This window comes from Mustela putorius, unplaced genomic scaffold (assembly GCF_011764305.1).
Source record: "Mustela putorius furo isolate JIRA1106 unplaced genomic scaffold, ASM1176430v1.1 tig00000196_pilon_pilon_pilon, whole genome shotgun sequence".
Classification (NCBI taxonomy): Eukaryota; Metazoa; Chordata; class Mammalia; order Carnivora; family Mustelidae; genus Mustela; species Mustela putorius.
In genome coordinates, this window is record NW_025421310.1 from 1,838,527 (window position 1) to 1,863,551 (window position 25,025).

The 25,025-nt window shown below is 51.9% G+C and overlaps 1 protein-coding gene, 1 long non-coding RNA gene and 1 pseudogene across 4 annotated transcripts; 1 reads left to right on the forward strand and 2 right to left on the reverse strand.

Annotated features, from left to right (window-relative positions):
* Positions 1–5,891: 5,891 nt before the first annotated feature.
* On the forward strand, positions 5,892–24,962 carry LOC101673075 (cytochrome P450 2S1). 3 transcript variants are annotated; one of them, XM_045076843.1, is made up of 9 exons: positions 5,892–6,375; positions 7,545–7,710; positions 9,581–9,730; positions 10,078–10,238; positions 10,342–10,521; positions 11,387–11,528; positions 12,807–12,994; positions 14,611–14,752; positions 24,772–24,962. In XM_045076843.1, the coding sequence occupies exons 1-9, from the start codon at positions 6,205–6,207 to the stop codon at positions 24,864–24,866; spliced, it is 1,395 nt and encodes a 464-aa protein (XP_044932778.1). In that variant the 5' UTR covers positions 5,892–6,204; the 3' UTR covers positions 24,867–24,962. The 3 variants fall into 3 exon arrangements, with proteins under 3 accessions (XP_044932778.1, XP_004776136.1, XP_004776137.1); XM_004776079.3 differs by lacking the exon at positions 24,772–24,962 and adding an exon at positions 14,916–16,136; XM_004776080.3 differs by lacking the exon at positions 24,772–24,962 and adding an exon at positions 14,845–15,150 and having other exon boundaries at positions 5,893–6,375.
* LOC106004074 lies at positions 11,426–16,142 on the reverse strand. The gene is made up of 3 exons (XR_001176922.2): positions 16,006–16,142; positions 12,489–12,615; positions 11,426–11,619 (listed from the first exon to the last, which is right to left on the reverse strand). It is a non-coding gene; the product is annotated as an uncharacterized LOC106004074 (long non-coding RNA).
* On the reverse strand, positions 19,913–20,967 carry LOC123391154 (annotated as a pseudogene).
* Positions 24,963–25,025: the final 63 nt, after the last annotated feature.

The following is a 25,025-nucleotide window of genomic DNA, read 5'->3' on the forward strand; positions in this document are numbered from 1 at the left end:
TCATTTTATGGCGGTCAGGGGTGCCTGAGGAATGCTACACATATGGAGGGGAGTGGGTGAAGAGGGGGTGCAAGGCACCAGCTTTTGCTCTGTCCTCAGCCAGCCTCCTGCTCCCTCATCAGTATCACAACCCAAGCTGAAGGCAGACACCCAACCGACTGAGCCACCCAGGCATCCCTTGAAATAATTACTTTTAAAACAGGAGGAAGGCTGGCAGATATGGAGCCCACTGTTAAACGGATACAGATATGGAGGGGAGGGGACAGGGGCCATGACGAAGACCACCAATTTTATTTTGCTTATCTTTTGGCTCCTTCCTGACATGAATTTGTGGGAGCAGTGCCTTATTTTTTTTTTTTAACCACCAACACCACCCCATCTTCCCAGAGGCCCTTTGGCTCCCCATGGACTATGGCACATAAAAGATATGTGAAAACAGAGGGTGGGGTGCTGTGGAGGATGGATGGGATCTGGGGATGAGATGAAGGGATAGCAGTAGCAGACTTGTGAAACAGAAAACCACGGGGGGCGGGGGGATGGGGGTGGGGAGCCCCCCTGGCTGGCTCACATAGGCATAGAGCTTACTAAAACAGACAAACGAAAAGTCTGCAAATGGTGTCACTTAGACCAAGTTCCCAAACCAGGACTTCTACTTAATCTAACTGCAGTTTCAACCTCCCCCAAAAATGTAGACTTAACCGGTCAGTCAGGAATTTTTCAATGAGTGCCATGAGTCTGCCACTTGGACCCTCTCCAGTCCCCAAAGAAAGATGAGGCAATCTGCAAGATAAGACCCTTGCTTTTCCCAAACAATGTAATGATGCTAATAACTCTCTTGCCCCGCCCTCCTATACAAAGCTTCCATTTTATATTTCCTCAGAGCGCCCCGTATTTGCTAGATGGGATGCTGCCCGATTGGTAAATATTTTTAAAAGGCCAATTGAAGCTTTAAAATTTACTCAGCTGAATTTTTGTTCCTTAACAGATTAATGAATATTGCTGCTTTGCTTCCTGTGACATAGTCAATTCCCTGATGTTACTCACAACCAAGGATGCTCTTAGAATCTCGGGAAGCACGAGGGCTGGGGAGCTGGGAAGGAAGCAAGACTCTTCTTTAACTTCTCCTTTCTCTGGCAGTTAGTTCTGTGTGCTGGGTGGGACCCCTTGAGGGAAGGAAGGGCTGGGAGGAGAGAATGTAAAGGGGACGGCACATGGCCAAGTAGGAGGTAGTTCAAGGTTTATCCCCACACAAGTCAAGTTCTAGAACCATAAGGCTTGGGGGTCCCAAGCAAAATAGCCACCCACCCCTGCCAAAGCAGTTTCCAGAACCCACCCACCACTCCACCTGCTGGAAACTCTGGGGATGGCAGCCTGTAGAGTAATCTAAGAAAATGCATGGTAGGAGCTAAATTTAAAGAGGGTCAAGGGCGCCTGGGGGGCTCAGTTGGTTAAGCCACTAGGACTTTCGGCTCAGGTCATGATCCCGGAGGACCAGGATGGAGTCCCGCATCAGGCTCCCAGCTCCTTGGGGAGTCTGCTTCTCCCTACTTTCTCCCCTCTCACACTCTCTCTCTCACTCAAATAAATAAAATTTTTTAAAAAGAAAAAAAAAGAGAGAGATTGAGAGTCAAGCTGCAGCCTCACCAAACCCAGATCAGAGGGTGTCTGATGAGAAGCAGCTGGTAGGGGAGACGGATCAGTTGTCAGCCAGCCAGGGTGAAGAGAGCCCGGAATCCACCAGAAATTATTGTTTCTGTAAAATGTATGTTGGGAACCAGACTTCTTTGGTCTTTAGACTCAAGAATTTGGAAACCTTGATGGCCTTTTAATGAATTTGAGAGACTAACAAATTGTATTCATTCATTCAACAAAATATGTATTGCACCTACTGGGGGCCAGACACTGGGAATATACCCGTGAACCAGACAGAAGTCTCTCCCCCCTCATAGAACATTCTGATGGGGGAAGGTAGAATAAAATAATATATAACATGGCTTCAGGTAGTGAAACCGGCTATGAAGAAAATTTTTATGTACTTAACAAACACACTCAAAGCTTCCTATATACCAGGCACTATGGTAAGTGCTTTAAAAACGTGTAATATTTATTAAATGCCTTATTTAATGAATTAAAGCAGGGTCTGGGATTGGGAGAGAGAGCTAATTCCATTTGTGTGGTCTGGGAAAGTGTGTTCTGGAGAGAACTGGTCTTCAGCTGGGAAAAGAATATGAGCCAACCTCAATCTATAGGCCAAACATTTCAGGCGGAGAGCTAGTGCAAAGGCCCAGAGGCTGGTTTTGCTGTTCCAGAAACTGAAAAAAGCCAGTGTGAGTAGAGTTTCATGAGCAGAGAACAGAGTGGGCCATGATGATGTCAAAATCAGCTGCCAGGGAACAGATTCTGAAGGACGTTGGAGGCCACCATTTGAGGCTTGAATTTTATTAGCAAGGTAGTGGTTAAAAGTCCTGTCTTGGAGGGGCGCCTGGGTGGCTCAATGGGTTAAGCCTCTGCCTTCGGCTCAGGTCATGGTCTCAGGGTCCTGGGATCAAGCCCCTGGGATCGATCTCATCGGGCTCTCTGCTCAGCAGGGGGCCTGCTTCCTCCTCTCTCTCTCTGCCTGCCTCTCTGCCTACTTGTGATCTCTGTCTGTCAAATAAATAAATAAAATAAAATAAAAAAAACAAAGGATCTAGTGTAAAAAGCGAATAAAGAGAAACCTCATTGAAATGGAGTTGGGAGGTAGGACAGGGAGAGCTTGCAAGCCTTACCATTCAAAGTCAACTACAAGCCCAAAAGGAAGAGAAAAACCTGGCCATGGATACTACTTTCTTATATTGGGAGGGAAAAAGGAAGGCTTGCCCACACCCCCCCTGCCCCGCACCTCATTAGCACAGCCAGTGAGAGACAGTCACAACCAGCCAGTGAGAAGCCGTTCTACTTCCAACTCCCAGTTTGCTCCAATGGACTTTTTCTTTAAACACCCTTCCCAAAGCTCTCACCCCACCTCTATAAACAAGTGTATCTCAGCTGGGTTCCCTGGGTGTGCCTATCTATGCTTTTGCGGTAGCCTGTTTTCCCTGTACTGCAGTTAATCGCAGTTTCCAAAGAAATACATATTTTCCTAGTAAAATAATTGGCAGTTTTATTTTTAAGGTTAACATTTGTAATCAAAGTCATCTTATAACATTAGACTCCTAGAACCTTTGCAGCCTTCTAATTTCTCTCCTAGGCCAGAGTTGTGTCCCTCAAAACATGGCTACAACGTTTCCTACCATCTCCTCTAGTCTTGATTCTAGGCTCCAGCATCCAAAGGGTGTGCCCCGAAACCCAGGAAGAGGAGGTGGGGAGGCTGGTCTACATTTTGTTGCCACAAAGTAGGTGCCAGTTCTTAGTTCCTCCTTTGCCTTGTTCTGGAGAGTTCCGGGAAGTCCCAAAAACAACCAGATGAAGGCTGGTTTGGGGACCTCCCGGTCCCAAAAAACTTTCATCTGGTCCCAACCAACCAACCAATGGGGCTCTAGTCCTGGGACAGCCAACAGGCATCTCAAACTTAATGAAACCAAGTGAGAATTCCTGATTCCCTGACCTCCCACAAAACCTGCTCCATCAGCTTCCCACCTCTGGTTCCCACAGGTTCCCTAATCGCCTTTATGGCCTCTGGAAAAGGCATCACCATCTTTCTTCTTGCCCAGGGCAACAAATCTCGGAGTAGGGGTTTAAAAAAAAAAAAATTGTTTCACTAAAAAACATCCTTCTGGGTTACCAGATTCTGGTCTTGTTTCCTGTCTTATGCAATAGTCTCTTCTCTCTCCTGTAATAGTCTCTCCATACCTGACACCAGAACTGCTCGGATTTGACGTTGACCTTGATTCCTTCCTTTGCTGTCACACCCAATTTGTAGCAAATCCGGCAGGCGCTACTTCGTAGACATCCCAAATTTATCCATTTCTTCCTGTCTCCCCACTGCCACCCACCCAGCTCCCAGCCATGGGCATCACTAGCCTGGACCTTGCTTACACTAGGTTCTTGGCTTTTTCTTCATCACTTGCTCTCCAGTTCACATGCTGTCCAGTCATCCACAATTCATTCACCAGAGGGTAGAAAAAAGATGTCTTTAAATGCAGAGAGAAGGGACGCCCGGGTGGCTCAGTCGGAACTTCGGCTCAGTTCATGATCCCAGCGTCCTGGGATCGAGTCCCACTTTGGGCTCCTTGCTTAGTGGGGAGCCTGCTTCCTCCTCTGCCTGCTGCCCCCTCCCCCACACTCGTGCACACTCACTCTTGCTTGCTCGCTCTCTCTCTCTGACAAATAAATAAATAAAATCTTGAAAAAATAATAAATGCAAAGAGAAACCTAATCTGGGAGGGGGCAGGCAGTGATCAGTGCCAGAGACAAGGAGGGGAGGTTTGACTGAGAAGGGGCATGGGGCGGTTTCTGGAAAGATGGTATGCAGTTGTTGAAATGCATCTTTTTTTTTTTTTTTAGATTTTATTTATTTATTTGATAGGGAGAGACACAGCAAGAGAGGGAACACAAGCAGGGGGAGTGGGAGAGGGAGAAGCAGGCTTCCCGCAGAGCACGGAGCCCGATGTGGGGCTCGATCCCAGGACCCTGGGATCATGACCTGAGCTGAAGGCAGATGCTTAATGACTGAGCCACCCAGGCGCTCCTGCATGTTAAATGTGCCCAAGATGTGTGCATTTCACCGTGTGTAATGGGTGGGGGAAATGCCCTGTAAGTAAATACTGAACTCCAGCAAATGATGGATGTTGTTGTGTTTAGAAGTGAAATGTCCTGGTTTCTGCAAATGTCTAAGATGCATCCAAAATAATAATAAGACGGATGGATGGATGTGGCATGATGAAAGGTATGCAACATAGCAAGGATAGTAACATGGAATTGGTGGCATCTGGGGGGGGGTTAAAATACAGGTGTCTACTGTATGTTTGAAAGTTTTCATGATAAAATGTTTAAGGAAAGTACAAAGGAAACTGAGTAACTATTCTGCTGAAAACTCCCGCACCTGCTTCCTTTTGCAAGAAATAGATGCTGATTGCTTTCCAGGTCACTGCATACCTCCCCGCTGACTTCATCTCTATTCAATCTTCTGATGCATCAAATACTTATTGAGCACCTACTGTGTGCCAGGCACTGCTCTAGACAATGGGGTTACAGCTTTGAAAGGAAAAGCATGGACCTGACATTGTAACTGTCTTCCTCAAGGAGCTCATTGCCCTGGCAAACCTTTCAACAACTTGAAATTATCTTAATTTATGACTTCATTTGCATGTCAGTATGAGCTCTGGGAAGGCAGGGCCCCTTCTCTCTTACTCAGACCTGTGTCTCCAGGTCTAGACAGTCTTGTTTATAGTCAGACTTCAATAACAATTAGTTGAGAGAATATTAGCTAACATATAGCTAATATTAGCTAACATAACATCGTTATCTGTGCACCTGGCCCCGTTTGAAGTTGTTTGCCCATGAACCCATTAATCCTGAAAACAATCCCCTTTTTACAAGAGTTAACGGGCACCCAGAAGCTAGGCCGTGAACTCAAGCAGTCTGGCTTCAGACATCATGTTCCCAACCACTATAGGAAACTGCTAAGTGAAGGAATGATTCAATTAATCATTTCCCGTGGCCTGAGTTCAAATCCCAGCTCTGCCGCCTGTTAGCTGCGTGGCCTGGAACCAACCGATTTATCTTCCCGAACTTCAGATTTAACCTCGTGGTGAAGACGAAGGATGCTGGAGGAAACGGGCTCCAAGACGCGCACACGCACTTGGGAAATCACACCCGGACAACCTGGAGCAGGGAGGTGGGAGCTGGGGAGGGCGGCGTGGGGTCACCGTTCCAGGCACCGGGTGTGGCCTCCTGGAGGCAAAGTCGCTGGCTTCCAGTTTCCTCCAGTGTGCCCACGCCCTACCTGGGGCGCCGGGAGCTGTCTCCGCCCCCGCCCCCCCAACCTGGCTGACCTGGTAGACAGCCTCGCAAGAGCCGGTACCCACAGCCGGCAGCCGCGGTGGTCTGGAAGAAAGAAATCCGGCGACGGGGGAGAGAATCCCGCCTGTCTTTATCAGGCGAGGCTCAGTGCCCCGCCCCTCTCCGCCAGATTTCGCCCCGAAGGAGCCGCCTGGCTCCCGCCCCCGACCCGCCCGCCGCTTGGAGCGTCTGGGAACCGGCCGGAGGAGCCGACCTGCCGCGATGGAGACGCCCGGCACCTGGGCGCTGCTGCTGGTGCTGCTGCTGCTGGTGCTGCTTACGCTGGCGCTGCCCCGAACCCGAGGCCACCTGCCCCCAGGGCCCACGCCACTGCCGCTGCTGGGGAACCTCCTGCAGCTCCGGCCCGGGGCGCTGTACCCGGGGCTCTTGCGGGTGAGCGTCCACGGGGACGCCCGGGCTGGGGCAGGGGAGCCAGGGCCAGGAGAGGGGGGTGCGCAAGGAGAGACAGCGGAGCACCAAGGGCAGAGAGGCCCTGGGGTGTCCTAGAGGAGGCAGGCCAAGGGTGAAAGGGCAGAGGGGCTGGGGGGTTCTGGGGTGGGGCAGTAGCAGGGTTCCAGAGCTGAGAAGGTCTAGTGCGGAGGTGGCGGGGGTGCTGGGGAGAAAGGACCTTGGTGTGCTGAACCCCGGCTAGAAGAGGCAGAGACGTCTGCCCGCGGAATCCTGGAGAGGATGAGAGCAGGGGAAGAGGAGGCAGGATCCAGTGGCAGGAGTCCCGGCGAGGGAGTGGCGGGGGCCACAGAATCCTGGGAAGGTGATAGAAGCAGGGAATTCAAGCCAGAGGCAGGAGCCCTTTTGCGACTGGGATGCTGGCAGGTTTATCCCTGGGGAAGAGGCAGCTGGGGAGGGGCAGAGAAGAAAGGGGGGAGGGGTCGCTGGCAGGAGTGGGGAGGCTTGGCTGGAGGGTTCCAGATCTGTGTCTGCTGAGAATCCCGGTTGTGGAGCGCTGAGCTAGGAGGGAGGTGGAAGTCCCTGTGGCGGCAGGGAAGGAGGACAGGAAGGAAGACTGAGGACGTTCTAACCTTTGGGGCAAGGAGGAGGAAGAGGCCAGAGGTTCTCTGTCAAAAGGAGTCTGAGGGACTTCAGAACACGGGAAGGGGGACGGGAGTCTTGGGGAAAAATGGGGCACGTGCCCTACTGGGCACCTCAGCCAGAACTTGAGGGTTTAGCTAAATGATAGAAGAGTGGCTAGTTTGGGGGTGGGGCAGGAGCCAAGGAATGGGGAGAAGCCAGAGTCTCAACTGCCCAATTTTGCTGCTGTGTTTCTGAGTCAGGGGAGAGGGGTGGTTCTGGGTTGTCCCAGGGTCCACACTTGGGGCTCTGTAGGAGGCAAGGGGTTGGGAACTCTATGGGGAGGGGAACTGGGAGCCTGGTACAAAAAGAGAACTGAAATAGCCCCCAAGGGGGCTATTTCTGTCTGGGGCAGGGGAAGGGGTTCCTCTTAGGAGCCTCACCCAGTGACAGGGCCATGATGGGGACACCTCCACCGAAAGAGGCCACAGCTTGCCCCATGGCGCCCAACCCTTTTCCCTCCCTGCCCCCAGCTGAGTAAGAAGTATGGACCCATGTTCACCGTGTACCTGGGACCCTGGCGGCGTGTGGTGGTCCTGGTGGGGCACGAGGCCGTGCAGGAAGCCCTGGAAGGTCAGGCTGAGGCGTTCAGTGGGCGGGGCATGTTGGCGACCCTGGACGGGACCTTTGACGGCCACGGTGAGTCATGAGCAGAGCTGGGGACTGTGGGTTCCCTCGATCAGAGGCTCAGAGCCTGCCACCATTTACCATGTGACTTTTGAGCATAGCTTGGTGTTTCTGAGCCCATTTTCCTCATCCATCACCCATCAAATGGGGTGCTAATAGTGCTTATTACATAGGTCATCCTGAGGATTGAATGTGGCCTGGGTGAGATGTTGCAGGGTTCTTACTGCTCCAGGTGAAGCCCCCAGGACTGGGAGGGACCAGGAGAGTGTTCTAGGCACTGGGACCACTTAATGTGTAGAAACTAGTTTCTGCTAAGCCTGAAAGTAGAAGGCTGGTGTTGGGGATGCTGTCAGGACACCGCCGTGACCCTGAGCTTGTTGGCCAGTACGGAGAAGGACCTGTAGCCAGGCTAGGATGGGGAAGGCAGAGGGGTCAGGGCCAGGCTATGGGAAGCCCTGAACTGCAGGGACCAGAGGAGTTGTCTGACCGAGCCTGTTTGGTGGGAGATGTCCAGGAAGTCTTGAAAGACTGGTTGCCTGGGTGCCAACTCCTAGGATGAACAGGAAGGGTGTTCCAGGCAGAAGAGTAAAAAAAAAAAAAAAAAAAGCATGGAGGGGAGAGAAGAAGCATTCATTCATTCAGTTGACAAATTTTTATCATGCCTGGCCCCGTAGTTATTACTGTGGACACAGAGGTGACCAAGACAGATGTGGTGTCCTGTCATCCTACATGTAGAAGAGGTGGGCATGTCACGGGACTGGAGGGAGGGAATAGAATTCTAAAATAAGAGGTATAGCTCTAAGATCAGGACACAGGAGAACTGTACTGGCCCAGGTCGGGGGAGGAGAGAGAGACTGGAAGAAATCAAGGAAGGCTTCTTGGAGGAGATGACAACTGCAGTGAGATATGAGGATGAATGCAGTTAGTTCAGTGAGGATGGAGAGGTGAGTGATCCAGGCAGAGGGAACAGAGGGGGCAGAGGCCCTTGAGGGGGGATCCTGACACCACTGAGGAAGTGAGAGAAAACCAATGCAATTGTAGCAGGATGAGAAACAAAGCTGGAGAAGTGGGTCACACAGGGCCTGAGTCACACCAGAGTGCTCAGCTTTGGGATTTTCTGGAGGCTATAGATGGAAGCAGGGAAGATATAAGTCAGAGCTAGAAGGATCCTTGGGTAACTGTGCAGGAGCCCAGGCTGGGGACTGTGCTGTTCTGGGGCTGGGGAAGTGGGGAAGGGCTCTGGCTAGGAGCAGGGCAGGGTTGGCGGAGTACGCAGAACAGTGGACTGAGACAGGAACAGGAGAGGTGCTGAGGCCAGTTTGGGACACAGTGGGAGGGTGGGCTGGGGACACCCTGGAGGAGACTTCCAGGAGGCCCCTAGGGGCTGGCATTATACATATGAGACCCTGAGCTCAGAGAAGCAACGTTTTGTCCAGAGCAGACCCTTAGCTAAAGGAGGAAATTGTCAGTTCCATTCCCCTCTCTCCTGGTTCAGCTTCCAAATGACATGGGGAAGGGAACCCAATAGCGCTCGTAAATGTTGGGAAGGAGAGAGGGAGGGAGAGAGGAGGGCAGGAAGGAAGAAAAGAAAGAAGGGAGAGAGGGAGCGAGGGAGGAAGAAGTCTTCACTCCTCCTGGTTCCTCACGAACCCAGGGAGCCTGGATAATCCCAGTGACCAGCTTCTCAGGAGAATGTCACCCTCTGCCCCAAGGTTAGACATTTATGGAGCACCTACTGAGTCCTTAACCCTGGGCTAGGCTGGAATGGACTCAGGACAGGGCTTGCAGCATCCGCCTCCAGACACCTCAGTGGGAGGGAGGGAGCAGTCCTGGGGAATGGGAAGAAGGGCCGGTCCCTCCTTGAGTCTAGCCTTCTGCACAGGGGTGTTCTTTTCTAATGGGGAGCGGTGGCGGCAGCTGCGGAGATGTACCATGCTGGCCCTGCGGGACCTGGGCATGGGGAAGAGAGAAGGCGAGGAGCTGATTCAGGCGGAGGCCCAGTGTCTGGTGGAGGCATTCCAGGGCATGGAAGGTCAGCAGGGTGGGGTGAGCCTGGGGGCCCCTGCAACATGCCTGAGTGGTGGTGGGGGGAGGTCCAGGGCTGGGCTGAGGGCTCTGTTCACTGCCACCTCTGACTCCTCCTCCACCTTCCGGCTCTGTCCTCTTCTCTCCCCATCTATCTTTTGCCAAGTCTTTCCCAGTCTGTCTCTCTTTCCATGTCTGTTTCTCTGTCTCTCCCTTCTCTCTATCCGTCTGTCTCTTTCCTGTCTGTTTCTCTATCTTTCTTTCCCCATCTGTCTCTCTCGATGCCTGTCTCCTTCTGGTAGAGGCTGGCCTCCTCTCCAGCACAACCCTCCCCAACTACCCTCTCCCCCACAGGACGGCCATTTGACCCCTCCCTACTGCTGGCTCAGGCCACTTCCAACATCATCTGCTCCCTCACCTTGGGCCTCCGCTTCCCCTACGAGGACGAGGACTTCCAGGCCCTGGTCCGGGCAGCTGGTGGCACCGTGCTGGGGGTCAGCTCCCGGTGGGGCCAGGTAAGTGGGTGGGACCCCTCTCCAGCCACCTTTTCCCCCGGAGCACCCCTCCACGCTGGTGCAAGGCCAGGCCCCGTGGGAACAGCTGCCCTTCCCCCTGCAGACCTATGAGATGTTCTCCCGGCTCCTGAAGCACCTGCCGGGCCCCCACACACAGCTCCTGGGCTACCTGAGCGTCCTGGCCACCTTCGCCGTCCAGCAGGTGCAGCGACACAAGGAGAGCCTGGACAGCTCAGCCCCACCATGCGATGTGGTGGATGCATTCCTGCTAAAGATGGCAAAGGTAGGGGAAGGTCAGGGTCAGGGGCACCTCCTGAACGGGGCTGGTGGCCTGGCCAGCCCCTACTGAGGTATAGCTGGAAATCTATCTGCTGTATAGATGGTCTCCAGAACTTTTCTCATCTTCTCAAACTGAAACTCTGACTTGTTAAACAACAGCTCCCTGGGCCTGCTCCCCAGCCCCTAGCAACCACCTTTCCATCTCTGAATTTTCTTATGCTTGGGACCCCACAGAAATGGAATCCCACAGTATTTACCCCTTTTGCAACTGGCTTATTTCACTTGGTGTGTTATCCTGGAGGGCCATCTGTGTCATAGCCCGTGACGGCATCTCCTTCCTTTTTAAGGCTGAATCCTTATTCCCCTGCATGGATAGACCACATTTGGCTTATCTATTCATCAGTGGACTCTTGGGGTGCCTACCCCGTTTGGCTGTTGCGAATAGCACTGCTGGGAACGTGGGTGTACGATACCCCTAAGAGACCTTGCTTCTCGCTTGTTGGGGTATGCGCCCAGAAAGGGAATTGCTAAATCATATAGTAATTCTATTTTAATTTTTTTAAGGGACCTGATACCATTCCCCATAGCAGCTGCGCCCTATGACTGCCCCACTGATGGTGAGAGGGTCCCCGCTTCTCCACATCCTAACCACATGTCATTCTGTTTGTTTTTTTAGAGCAGCCACACTCTTTCATTTTCAAACACAGCACAACCAAAAAGAACTAATATCAAGAGTCCACTTCCCCACTTGCCTAAACATTTATACAAACCCCCCTGACAAAGCTTGAACTTGCTGGCGTGGCTCTGCTGGGCCTCTCTTATTGCCCGCAGCCTGAGTTCTCTGAGCCCCTCTGCCTGGTTTCTCCCAGGAGCAGCATGACCCAAGCACAGAACTGACTGACAAGAACTTGCTGATGACAGTCATTTATCTGCTGTTCGCCGGGACGGTCACGGTCAGCACCACGGTCCGCTATACCCTCTTGCTTCTGCTGAAGTACCCTCGGGTCCAAGGTAGGAGGCTTCTGCGCCAGCCAGCCCTGGGGCCGGAAGTGAGGGCTCCAGAGGAAGAACATTCAGGAAAACGGACAGCCTGAGCCGGCGCCTAGAAGTGAAAATGAGCCTGGCATCAGGGGTGCCTGAAGAGCGAGAAGCTGGGGAGGCTGCCAGAGGCAGTGAGAGGTGCAGTGAAGTGAGAAATGGGGCAGGAGACCTCTCAGGGCCTTGTCGCCTTGGTGGTACCTTGTATGCCTAATCCTGAGCAATAGGGAGCCATGGAAGGATGCTGAGCAGGGGAGGGCAGGGTCAAATTAGCATTTTAGAAAAATCCTTGGGGCTGAAAGAGGTAAGGTGTGCAAGAGGATGCCAGGAGGACAGGACAGGGACCTGGGCAGGAGAGGACAGTCCTAGGCCAAGCTGTTGGGAGGGAAGAGGGGCCGGGTGGGCAAGTAGAACATGACCTAGGAGGCCCAGGGGACTGGGGGATGGGAGGACCATGGGACTACCCTGAGATGAAGACAGAAGGAATGAGGAACTATTTCAGGGGAGACACTGAGGCAAGTATGGGACAAGCGTGAGGAGTCTGGGGCCACCTGCCAGGAGACATCCAGGAGGCCACAAGACACCTAATTCAGGACTGGAGATAAAAAGCAAACTGGGGTCCTTGCTCTTGGGGTCCTGAGTTCAAGCAGCATGTTGGGTGTAAAGAGTTTTCTTAAAGGTGGGAGGCACCTGGCTGGCTCCGTGGGTAGAGCAGGTGACTCCTGATCTCAGGGTTGTGACTTTGAGCCCCACATTGGGTGTAGAGATTACTTTAAAAAAAAAAAAAAATGCTGGGGTCATCAGGGCCCAGGCAGGACATGAAGCTGGGATAGTATGGGAGGTACCTGGCCCAGACGTGAGCTCCAGGGAAACCCAGGATTTGGGGGTCAGGCAGCTGCAGTAAAGGCTGTCAAGCCAGTGGGGTGGGCTGACCTGGAAGATGGGGCTTCGGGTCTGGTGGCCTCCAGGGAATGGAGTCTGCTCTGACTTCAGCTCTCTGGGCCTCAGTTTCCTCATCTGGGCGATTGGGACGCATAATGGTACCCCCCTCACAGGATTGCTGTGGGAGTTAAGGAGAGACCCTGTGCTCAGCACACACAGGATGTTAGGGACCTAGTTTCAATGAAGCCTCCTCCTCCCTACCGGCCAGCCTCCCCCCACCCGCTGCCACTGTAAGATGGGGATTCCCAGGGTAGAGTCACAGGGCCCAACCCCACCTCTGACCTCCTGTCCCCCTCTTCCTGAGTGCAGAGCGTGTGCGGGAGGAGCTGATCCGGGAGCTGGGGGCCAGCCACGCACCAGGCCTCCGGGACCGAGCCCGCCTCCCCTATACCGATGCCGTTTTGCACGAGGCGCAGCGGCTGCTGGCTCTGGTGCCCATGGGAGTGCCCCGCGCCCTCACAAGGACAACCTGCTTCCGAGGGTACACCCTGCCCCAGGTGGGCCTGCCCCTCGGCCACGCCCCATGTCCGTCTCTGCTGCTGCCTCTCTGTGACTGTGTGTCTGATTATTCTGATTATTGGTCTCCATGTCTCCTCAATGACCATGTTCCTCTTCTCTGCAACTCTGTCCCTCTGTCTTTCTGAGTGCCTTTCTCCCGCTTTTGACTGTCTCTGGGCCTCAGTTTCCCCCATCCCCATCAGCGGATAGCCTACTTCTACCTCCTTCCAAGGTGGCTGGGACAGTCACATGCCAGGGGTGACAGGTGACAGACAGGGAAGCAATTTGAGAACTGAGGGCGGAAGGAGTCTCACAATGAAATGAGCCTCTCCCCTCCTTCTCTCTCGCCTCCCCACCCTCCCTCTACCTGAGCAGCTTCTGCCATCCCTTAGAGAGCAACTCATCACTAGCACCACTAGGGGGCGATGTCCGCTAGGAAACCCCAGGAGCCTTCCCGCTCCCTCGAGTGTGTAGCAGTTAGGATCCTGTCCTGGTGTTTTCTCACTGGGACCTGGAGCAAATCACTTCAGCCCATGAATCTGCCCCTACCCCTCTTCTAAATCAGGAACAGTAATAGTATTAACTTGAGATCTCAAGGAACCTGCGGGATAATGCTTGCAAAACACCAGCTCCACTCTTGGTGCCAGGACCTAGGGGTTCCCCCAGGTGCTCCGTTCCTGGCAGCGGCAGCCACAGCTAACCCAGTGACTATGGCCACTCTTAATCATGATTACGGAACCCCAGGCATCAATGACTGAGCATTTGCTCTCCGCCAGGGATTATTCTAAATGCTTCATGGACTTAGTACCTTGTTGAATCTTTGGAGCAACCCTACACCATTATCATGCCCATTTTACAGATGAGGAAACGCCTTGAAGGCTGAGAAGACTTGCCAGGGTCACCCAGCCTACAGTTGTAGTGGCAGAATTTACACCCAGGGCGTCTGCTCTAGCCATAGCTGTCTGCCTTGTTTTAACAGCCGTAGTAGCACGACCCTGTCTTCTCCTGGAGCCCCCCTCCCCTTCCCGGCTCAGCCCCACTAGCCATAGTCCCTGGCAAATGAGGTCCCTCTCCCTCACATCTCCTCCATTGCACAACCCTGGGATCCTAGTCACTCGGGGACCTGCGCTGGGGAACCCTCACGGACAGCCGTCACCTACCCGCCCTTGGCTTTACCTCTGGAAGAGTCCAGTGGGAAAGAGCTGGACCCAGGCCAGGTGGCTTAGGACAGCCACAGATGAATCACAACACAATTTTAAAACACAGTATAAAAAGAACTAGCTCTCCCATGTCTAGATGCTATGCTGGGCAAGTTGTGTAAGTTCGGGGGACCTCGGTTTTCCCGCCTTTCAAATGGAAATCATGTTAGAAATTACTTTGTAGACTTGTTAAAAAGATTTAGTGAGTTTAAGTGTATGTTTGAGTGTGCGTGTGAGAGAGAGCACAAGGTGCACGTAGCTGTTGTGTAAGAGAAAGAGTATATATGAGATACTTAAGAACGTGCCTGGCTGGTAATAAGCCCTTGAAATATTCTCCCCTTGTGCTTTGGGCACTAGAGAATCCTCAAACCTGGGTGGGGAAGGTTATTTGTAATTTGATGATTGCTTCCCCGCAGGGCACTGAGGTCTTCCCCCTTCTTGGCTCTGTCCTGCATGATCCTGAAGTCTTTGAACAGCCAGAGGAATTCAACCCAGACCGATTCCTCGATGCAGATGGACGGTTCCAGAAGCAGGAGGCATTCTTGCCCTTCTCCTTGGGTACGTGCTGGGCTGGTCCCTGCTCCCCTGTCGGTTCCCCATGCCTGGGTGTGAGGAGGGCTGACACAATCCCATCTCCCCGTTCCCTCCAGGTAAGCGTGTCTGCCTAGGGGAGGGCCTGGCGCGGGCGGAGCTCTTCCTCCTTTTCACCACCCTCCTGCAGGCCTTCTCCCTGGACAGCCCATGCCCACCGGGGGCCCTGAGCCTCCAGCCAGCTGTCAGCGGCCTTTTCAACATCCCCCCAGCCTTCCAGCTGCAAGTCCGGCCCCACTAACCTCCCAGCACTGTATGGACCAGATGAGGAGGGAGAGAGCTGTGGGAAGTGGGGGCCTCCTCATGCTGGTGGGCGTGAACATGGTTGTGTCTCCAGAGCCACAAGTCTACACCCCAGGCAGACACACACATACACCTATAGGTGTTCTAGAGTCTGCCACGTGGGTACTCAGCCTACAAATCCTCAGGACTCCGCTTGCTCGCTCGGCCCAGGTGGCTACTGAGACACGCAGCCACAAGGGCCACGAGGGCCACAGGGCAACTCTGCCACACAGGCTTTCTATAGACATAGATTTAGTTCGTCTGGAATCATGATCACCGTCCCAGGTAACACACCCTCTCGTCCAAACACAGCCCCCCTGGGTTCACAGCCCAGGTGCAGGGTTCAGCCCCTCCCCTCACAAGGCACCAAAACAGCCATGGTGTTCAGGGCCCACAAGCCCTCTTCACCCCGCCTCCTGGCAATTCTGGGAGCCTGGTACAGAGGTGAACATCCCCCTTCCTGGATCATGTCCGTGCACAGAGAGACCGTCCCTGTCTTCAGCTCCAACGTGCCCTCTCTCGTGCACGCATGCCATGATCCAGGCACGTGACCATCGCCATCCACATGCCCCCAACCACTGAACCACACAGCCAGCACACATATGACACCAGACACACCATTACCGGGAAGGGGGGAGGGCACAGCCCCAGCTTCTTCCAGGCCTTCTGCTCTCAAAGACACCCCTTTCCAAGCACCTTGATCCTCAAATCCTCCCAAATATAACTAGACACTCAGCGTGCATTTGCGCACATAGCCCTGGGAAACAAGTAAACTTGGATACCCGCACACACACACACACACACACAAGACCCTCCAATCAGAGAAACACCTCCCCCTCCCGCTTATGTAACTTTGTTAAAGGCGTCCCCAACCTGACCTCCCCCACACACACACACAGTACCCTGGCCCACCTCCCGTCCCCAAGTCCCAGTTAGACCTGGTGGAAGTGGCTAGATGACCAAGGAGGGGCCAGATTCCAGCTCCCTGTGTTGGGCCAGAGGCCAGCTCTGACGTCCTTGTGACTTGAAGGTCCCCATTTTGCAATAAAAGTTCATTTCTGGCCCCCGGTCTGGCCCATGGCAGGGTCTGGTGTGCCTGTGACAGTGTCTGTCATTGTGAGTAAGGGGTGGGGATGGGGGGGGTCCGCCCCTCCCTCGAGGCTGGGCGGGAGCTAAAAAACAGGGCCCCCACCCGCCCTGGCTGTTGACATCAGTTACCAGATGTGGAGGTGGGGGGAGGGGGGTCTGTCTTGGGCCTTACTTCCCGTGAGGCTGATCTGGAGAAGGGGGTGTGGGCAGGGAGAAGGCAGCTGGTAGGTAGTCGGCAGAGCTGGGGGTTTGGGGTGTGCTGAGGGGGCGGGGGTTTGCAGCTAGGGAAAGCCTGCAGGTGATGCTCCTGATCCAGGCCCTGGGAACTCCCCCAGTCTGAAAGCTGCTGGAGCACGATTCCTAACCCAGCTCTGCCTCTTCCATAGGCTCTTTTCCTCCTGCCTTCCCTCCACAAGGCAAGCAGACACACTTTTTTATTTGTTAATTACCGAGTAAGGAAGTTTTCAAGTGCACAAAAGTAGAGAGCGAAGTCCCATGCCATCCCCTGTCCTCATTCAATAGCCATCAACATTCTGCTAGTTTTATTTCTAACACTCTCTTAGAACTGTTCTGTTTTTGTTTTATTGTTTTTTTAAGATTTTATTTATTAATTTATCTGACAGAGAGAGAGACAGCCAGAGAGGGAACACAAGCAGGGGGAGTGGGAGAGGGAGAAGCAGGCTTTCCACTGATCCCAGAACCCTGGGATTATGACCTGACCCCAAGGCAGATGCTTAACAAGTGAGCCACCCAGGTGCCCCATTATTTTATTTTTTTTAAGATTTTTTTTTTTTAGCTTTTATTTTTAAGTTAACTTTACACCTAACATGGGGATCAAACTCAAAACCCCAAGATCAAGGGCCACAGGCTCCACAGACTGAGCCAGCCAGGTACCCCTGTTATTAATGTTATTTATTTATTTATTTAAAAGATTTTTATTTATTTATTTATTTGACAGAGCGAGAGAGAGAGAGAGAGAGAGAGAGAGACAGTGAGAGAGGGAATACAAGCAGGGGGAGTGGGAGAGAGAGAGGAGCAGCCAGCCCGATGTGGGACTCAATCCCAGGACCCTGGCATCATGACCTGAGCTGAAGGTAGACACTTAAGGACTGAGCCACCCAGGTGCCCCCCACCGTTATTATTTTAAAGCAAATCCCAGGGGCACCTCAGTGGTTGAGTCCGTTAAGGGTCGACTCTCAGCTTTGGGTCAGGTTATGATCTCAGGGACTTGAGATAGAGCCCCCCACATCGGACTCCAAGGTCAGCCGGGAGTCTGCTTGTCCCACTCCCTCTTTCTCTCCCCCCACTCAGGGGCTCTCTAAAAATAAATAATTTTTTTTTAAAACACCAAATTCCAGAAAAATCATTGAATATGCCTTTCTAATAGTGAAGGACATTTCCCCCAGGCCCCAACATCTTCTGACAGTTTTCCAGCAAGCTTGAGGGAATGAAACAGGGATACCGCGTGGTGCAGCCCCTGGGCTCTCCCACGGGCAGTCTGACCCGCCACTGAGCACGCTGCCATCCCCCTGTCCATCCAGCACTGTCTAGGTGTTTTAAAGTGAACGGCAGACGTTGGTTCATCTTCCCTGGGTATTTCAGCAAAGCATTTGTCATTAGCTGCAAGTTTCCTTGTTTATTTATTTTTAAAGATTTTATTTATTTATTTGACACAGAGAGACAGAGATCACAAGTAGGCAGAGAGAGGGGGGAGGGTGCAGGCTCCCCACTGAGCAGAGAGCCTGATGTGGGGCTCGATCCCAGGACCCTGAGATCATGACCTGAGCCGAAGGCAGAGGCTTAACCCACTGAGCCACCCAGGTGCCCGAGTTTCCTTGTTTAAAGTTTTTCACGCGGGGCCCCTGGCTGGCTCAGTCGGTGGAGGGTAAGACTCTTGATCTTGGGTTTGTTAGTTGGAGCCCCATGCTGGCCGTAGAGATTGCTATTAATCAATCAATTAATTTATTTATTGAAATTCACACGGAGGGAAGTCTGGAACAAGAAATACCATCAGACTCCCTCAGGGAGGGATGGACCGTGTGCTGCATTGGTATGAAAGCTGGCATTGAGTCAGGATCGTTTCAGTAGCAAGGAAAAGAAAAACCTAAACTCAGGAGGGCTTCATAGGAATTATGGAACCCGAAAAGGAAAATGTAGAATGAGTGTGGTCTTCAGTTCTGTGTGTGTGCACTAAGATGCATGTAACTATCATTTTAACCATACCTAAGTGTGTAAGCCATGGCGTTAAACACACGAATCTGTGTGACCATCACCGTTTTCCTCAAAGATGGTTATTATCCCCCCAAAAAGACTCTTCACTTATTAAGCAGTAATTCCCCCTCTCAATTTTTAAAAAATTTTTATTTTTATTTTTTTTAAGATTTTATTTATTTATTCATCAGAGAGAGAGAGAAGAAGCAGAAGCAGAGGGAGAAGCAGACTCCCCACTGAGCAGGGAGCCCGGTGAGGGGCTCGATCCCAGGACCTAGGATCATGACCTGAGCCGAAGGCAGACTCTCAGCAGACTGAGCCACACAGACGCCCCTCAATTTTTTTTAAAAAGATTTTATTTATTTATTTGACAGAGAGAGAGAGAGATCACAAGTAGGCAGAGTGGGGGGAGTAAGCTCCCTGCTGAGCAGTCCGATATGGGGCTCCATCCTAGGACCCTGAGATCATGACCCGAGTCAAAGGCAGAGGCTTAATCCGTTGAGCCACCCAGGCCCCCCCTCAGATTTTTTTTAAAAGGTTTATTTATTTGAGGGGCTCCTGGGCAGCTCAGTGGGTTAAACGGCTGCCTTCGGCTCAGGTCATGATCCCGGTGTCCTAGAATCAAGCCCCACATCAGGCTCCTTGCTCAGCAGAGAGCCTGCTTCTCCCTTTTCCTATGCCTGCTGCCCCTGCTGGTTCTCTCTTTCTCTGTCAAATAAATAAATAAAATACTTTTTAAAAGATTTTATTTATTTGACAGAGAGAGAAAGATCATAGGTAGGCAGAGAGGCCGGCAGAGAGAGAGAGGAGAGCAGTTTCTCTGCCAAGCAGAGAGCCCGATGAGGGGCTTGATCCTAGGACCCTGAGATCATGACCTGAGCCGAAGGCAGAGGCTTGACCCACTGAACCACCCAGGCGCCCCATTAAATAAAATATTTTTAAAAATATTTTTAAAGATTTTATTTATTTATTTGATAGACAGAGATGACAAGCAGGCAGAGAGGCAGGCAGAGAGAGAGAGGAGAGCAGTTTCTCTGCCAAGCAGAGAGCCCGATGAGGGGCTTGATCCCAGGACCCTGAGATCATGACCTGAGCCAAAGGCAGAGGCTTTAACCCACTGAGCCACCCAGGTACCCCAAATAAAATATTTTTTAAGAAAGATTTATTTATTTGAGAAAGAGCACAAGAGCATGGGATGGGTGGGGCAGGGGGAGAGGGAGAGAACTCTCTGGCAGTCCCATCACCATGTCCCCGGTGGATCCTGAGACCATGACCCGAGCCTAGATCAAAAGTGGGACTTTTAAGGGACTGAGCCACCCAGGCGCCACTCCCCCTTTCAATTTTTTTTTTTTTTTGCTGGGTACAGTATACTTTATTGATGGTACATGACAAGGTAGGGCTCCCCAAGCCCCTTCCCTTCTTCAGGGGGTTTGTGATAGAAACAGTGGAGGTTGAGAGATTCTCAGTGTTTTAGGGGATAAGTTGCGGCAGGGATTCCCCAGCAGCTGAGGGCCTCTTTCTTCCTTTTGTTCTGGCTGGGGCTGGTGGTTCAGGGGGCTCTTATTCCTTGGAGGCCATGTGGACCATAAGGTCCACCACCCAGTTGCTGTAGCCAAATTCATTGTCATACCAGGAAATGAGCTTGACAAAGTGGTCATTGAGAGCAATGCCTGCCCCAGCATCGAAGGTAGAGGAGTGGGTGTCACTGTTGAAGTCACAGGAGACAACCTGGTCCTCAGTATACCCCAGGATGCCCTTAAGGGGGCCCTCTGATGCCTGCTTCACCACCTTCTTGATGTCATCATATTTGGCAGCTTTCTCCAGGCAGCAGGTCAGATCCAAAACAGATATGTTGGGGGTGGGGACACGGAAGGCCATGCCAGTGAGCTTCCCATTCAGCTCAGGGATGACCTTGCCTACTGCCTTGGCCGCACCAGTGGAAGCAGGGATGATGTTCTGGGCAGCCCCTCGGCCGTCACGCCACAGCTTCCCAGAGGGGCCGTCCACAGTCTTCTGGGTGGCAGTGATGGCATGGACGGTGGTCATGAGTCCCTCCACAATGCCGAAGTTGTCATAGATGACCTTGGCCAGAGGAGCCAAGCAGTTGGTGGTACAGGAGGCATTGCTGACAATCTTGAGGGAGTTGTCATACTTCTCATGGTTCACAGCCATCACGAACATGGGGGCATCAGCAGAAGGAGCAGAGATGATGACCCTCTTGGCCCCGCCCTTCAAGTGAGCCCCAGCCTTCTCCATGGTGGTGAAGACCCCAGTGGACTCCACAACATACTCAGCACCAGCATCGCCCTATTTGATGTTGGCAGGATCTCGCTCCTGGAAGATGGAGATGGACTTCCCATTGATGACAAGCTTCCCGTTCTTAGCCTTGACTGTGCCGTGGAATTTACCATGGGTAGAATCATACTGGAACATGTAGACCATGTAGTTGAGATCAATGAAAGGGTCATTGATGGCGACAATATCCACTTTACCAGAGTTAAAAGCAGCCCTGGTGACCAGGCGCCCAATACAGCCAAATCCATTCACTCTGACCTTCACCATCGTGTCTCGGGCACGCGGCTGGCACTGCACCTGAAGATGCGGCTGTCTGTCGAACGGGGAAGAGCAGAGAGCCCCCCTTTCAATTTTTTAAAAGGCCCAATGAACACGTGTTTCACCCCACTCACTATTACCGAATCTGTGGTCTCCATATTCACGTTTCCCTAACAATCTTAAAAGTATACTTGGTAGTTGGGTTTGTTCTAACAAGGAGCCCAAAATTCACCACAGGATGCTTTCCCGTGAACTTCTCGGGTCTTTGAAATCTGTAGCCATTCCTCAACTTGTGTACACCACTTGTTTCTTAAGAAACTAGGTCACTTTGCCCTGTACAAATTTTCACATCCTGGCTTTGGCTGACACCATCTCTGTGGTGCCATTCAAGATGTCTTTCCATTCCAGGAATACCCCGTAAAGTGAGAATTAGGGACACCTGGGTGGCTCTGCCATTTAATCGTGTGCCTTCAGCTCAGGTCATGATCCTGGGGACCTGGAATCGAGTTCCACATGGGGCTCCTTGCTCAGCCGGAAGCCTGCTTCTCCCTCTGCCTGCAGCTCCCCCTGCTTTGCTCTCTCTTTCTCTCTCTCTGATAAATAAATAAATAAATAAATAAAATCTTTAGAAAAGAAATAATAAAGTGGGAATTAGATCAGATTCGGACTCAGAGTGGCAAGAGGTACACACTGGGAGTGCTAGGTCTCTTCCTGGGCCATCATGTGGCAGTAAACTATGGCCAGGTCCTGATCTCTCTGTTGGAAAGTTTCCCGTCAACCTTTCACTTATTGGTCTTAGCGGGGTCTTCTGAAACCAAATCCAACCAGGTCTCTCCCCTGCTCAAAGACCCCCTCCCCCGCAGCAGGAACTCTGCCACACTTTTGGTGGGAAGATAAATTGGTATAGCAATAATGGAAAAAAGTGTGGAAGTTTCTCAAAAAAATTAAAAATAGAACTACCTTTTGACCCAGAAATCCTCTTTCTGGGTATGTATCCAAAGGAAACAAAATCAGTGTATCAAAGAGAGATCTGCACTCCCGTATTCACGGCAGCATTCTTCCCAGTAGCCAAAACAGAAACAACCCCTGTAGCTATCAGCAGATAAATGGATAAGGAGAATGTGATACACACACACACACACACACACACACACACACACACGTGTAAATGACAAAGTATTATTCTGCCATGAAAAAGAAGATCCCACCATTTCCAACAGCTTGGATGGACCTTGACAGCATCACGCTAGTAAAGTAAGTCAGACAAGACAAATACTGTATGATCTCACTTAGGTTTGGAATCTAAAAAAAAAACCAAACTCATGGAAACAGATGTAATATACAGCATAGAGCCTAAAGTTAACACTACTGTGGGGGCCCCTGGCTGGCTCAGCCGGTAGGGCATGTGACTCTTGATCATGGGGTCCTGAGTTTGAGCTTTAAGTCGGGGAGTAGAATTTACTTAAAAAAAAAAATACCATATTGCATATTTGAAATTTGCTAAGAGAGTTGGTCTTAGAAGTTCTCACCATGGGGCACCTGGCTGGCTCACTTGGAAGAACGTGCATCTCTTGATCTTGGGGTTATAATTTCGAGCCCCATGCTGGGTGCAGAGATTGCTTAAAAATATAAGTCTTTTTTTTAAAAGAACTTCTCGGACCCCTAGATGGCTCAGTGGGTTAAAGCCTCTGTCTTCAGCTCAAGTCATGATCCCTGGGTCCTGGGGTCAGCCCCGTATCACATCACATCTCACATCAGGCCCTCTGCTCAGCAGGGAGCCTGCTTCCTCCTCTCCCTCTTCCTGCTTCTCTACCTACATGTCAAATAAATAAATCTTTAAAAATAAATAAATAAATAAAATCTGACAAATAAATAAAATCTTTTAAAAAAAATAAAAATAAAAATAAAAAAGAACTTCTCACCACAAAATAAGAAAACTTCTGTATCTGTGTGGTGGCAGACGTTAACTGGGCTCATTGTGGTAATCATTTGGAAATAGATACAAGTATCGTATCGCTATGCTGTGCACCCGAAACTAATGTTCTGTGTCTTCCTTGCTGGGCCAACACCCTCCCTAACCTTACCCATTTCAGACACCCATCTCCTTGAAGTCCTTCACATGCCTGCCTCTGAACCTTCCTACTAGAGATTCCTTCTGCCTAGAATGCCCTTTCCCCCATGATTCATTTGCTAATTAGCTTCAGATCTTTTTTTTTTTTTTTTAATTTATTCGGCAGAGAGAGAGAGGGAGGGCACAAGTAGGCAGAGAGGCAGGCAGAGGGAGAGGGAGAAGCAGGGGCTCCATCCCAGGACCTTGGGATCATGACCTGAGCAGATTGCAGACGCTTAATGACTGAACCACCCAGGCAGCCCTGATTTACTTCGAATCTTAATCACAACCTCAGAGGGGTCTTCCCTGACCACCCCATTTATAATGGCAATCTCACCCTTTTGCTGTTCCCTCTCCTGCTTTGTTTCCCTGCACTGTGCATATTACGCCCTCATAAATGTTTTACCTGGTCTTGATGATCTCTCCCCCTTCCCTTTGGAATATGAGCTCCATGAGGCAGACGCTCACCTTGCCCACTGGGGAATCCCCAGCCCCCCTCACGGAAACATTTCTGTCCACCTGTCCCTCTCATTGTTCTAAATGCACTTGGAAGTCGATTGCAAGCACGTAGCAGGTGCTCAGCTAATTGTTCCTGAGTGGGCAAACACAGATTCCACTTGGCAAGGCACACAGCCACAAGGCTGCCGGAGGATGTGAGATGGGAGAGAAGCCTGGGGACAGGAAAGGGAGGCACAAGGGTACAGGGACAGCAGAGGGCCTGAGGGTAGCCGTTTGAGATTTTTATCTTGGAAGGTTTGGGGCAAAGGAGGGGAAAGGTCCCATCTGAGGTTGAGAAACATTTGTCTTGCTGGTGACAGGTTAGAGGGAGGGAGCGCCATGGTGGCTGGGAGACCAGGGAGGAGGACAGGCTGGGACAGTGTGAGGTCAGAGGGAGGAGAGATGGCTGTGAAGCTGGGTCCTCCACAGGGACTTAGTAACTAACTGCTGGAAGGGGGATGTCCAAGAGGACCTTGAGGACAGCTGAGGCTATCCCTGAAATGGGACAGCCATGAGACAGCTCAGGGAAGACCCTGAGAGCCAGGCTGAGGGGCTGGGAGCTCAGCCCCAGCACATGGGGAGTCATGGTTAAGCAGGAGAGGGACAAATGTGAGTTTCAGAAACATCCCTGTGGCCGAGTGGAGGCGTTGAGGCCAGGCCAGTAGGGTTGAGGGGAAGGATGGGGCTGGACAACAGGGGTAGGGAGGAGCATACCAGTAAACAAACAGAATGGCCCAGAGCACAGAAGCCCACGCTTGCAGAGATCCCCCACCACTACATGTAAACCAACACAGGGCACCAAATCTATCTGCAAGGACTAGGCCGCACAGTCCCACCAGAGGGAGACAGCCATGTGAGACACACAGATGAGGGACAGACAGACCAGGCGCAAAAACTCAAGGGTTCCTCATCAGCTGTGTTACCCTGTTCGAAGAACTGCATGTTCCCTGACCTAAGACATCCTCCCTCTGGCCTACTGAATGGGTTCTATTCATATTCCCATCTTAGAGATGAGCAAACTGAGGCTCAGGGAGGCCAGTCACTTGCAAGATCACACTGTTGGAGGTAGAGCTAGGCTTCCAACCCAGGTCTTGGGACACCCCTGTGAGTGTCCAGACCTTGGTGTCCTGTTTCTTTGCCCACGTGGGTCGTTTTTGTTATGAGGACCCACGTCTGCAGGCGTCTATCCGCCCGATGCCCACCCAGTTGGGTCCTCCCCTTTCTGGTTTCTGACTTTCTGCAGGAATGGCGCTCCTGATCCGGCTTGTCGAGTGGGTCCGTGGGCCAGAAGCGTGCCTCTGCATGCCTCCTGTGGTCCCAGCCTCTGTGCGTGGATGACATCTGAGTGTGTGTGTGTCCTCGTCAGAGGAGCTGGGAGTGTGAGGGGGAGTGCCTGGCTGGGGCTGGGCTGGGGGGTGGAGGCAGGGGAGGGGGCTGTCGCAAGGGCTGAGAGGGGAGTGGAGTTCTGGAGGAATGTTTACCAGACACGGAGAGAGC

What these genes read in the sequence shown, in the direction of transcription:
- LOC101673075 (XM_004776079.3), top strand. Translation starts at nt 6,205, where the DNA reads ATGGAGACGCCCGGCACCTGGGCGCTGCTGCTGGTGCTGCTGCTGCTG. An exon ending in CGGGACCTTTGACGGCCACG is followed by an intron (nt 7,711 to 9,580) that starts GTGAGTCATGAG and finishes CCTTCTGCACAG; the next exon opens with GGGTGTTCTTTTCTAATGGG. An exon ending in GAAGTACCCTCGGGTCCAAG is followed by an intron (nt 11,529 to 12,806) that starts GTAGGAGGCTTC and finishes TCCTGAGTGCAG; the next exon opens with AGCGTGTGCGGGAGGAGCTG.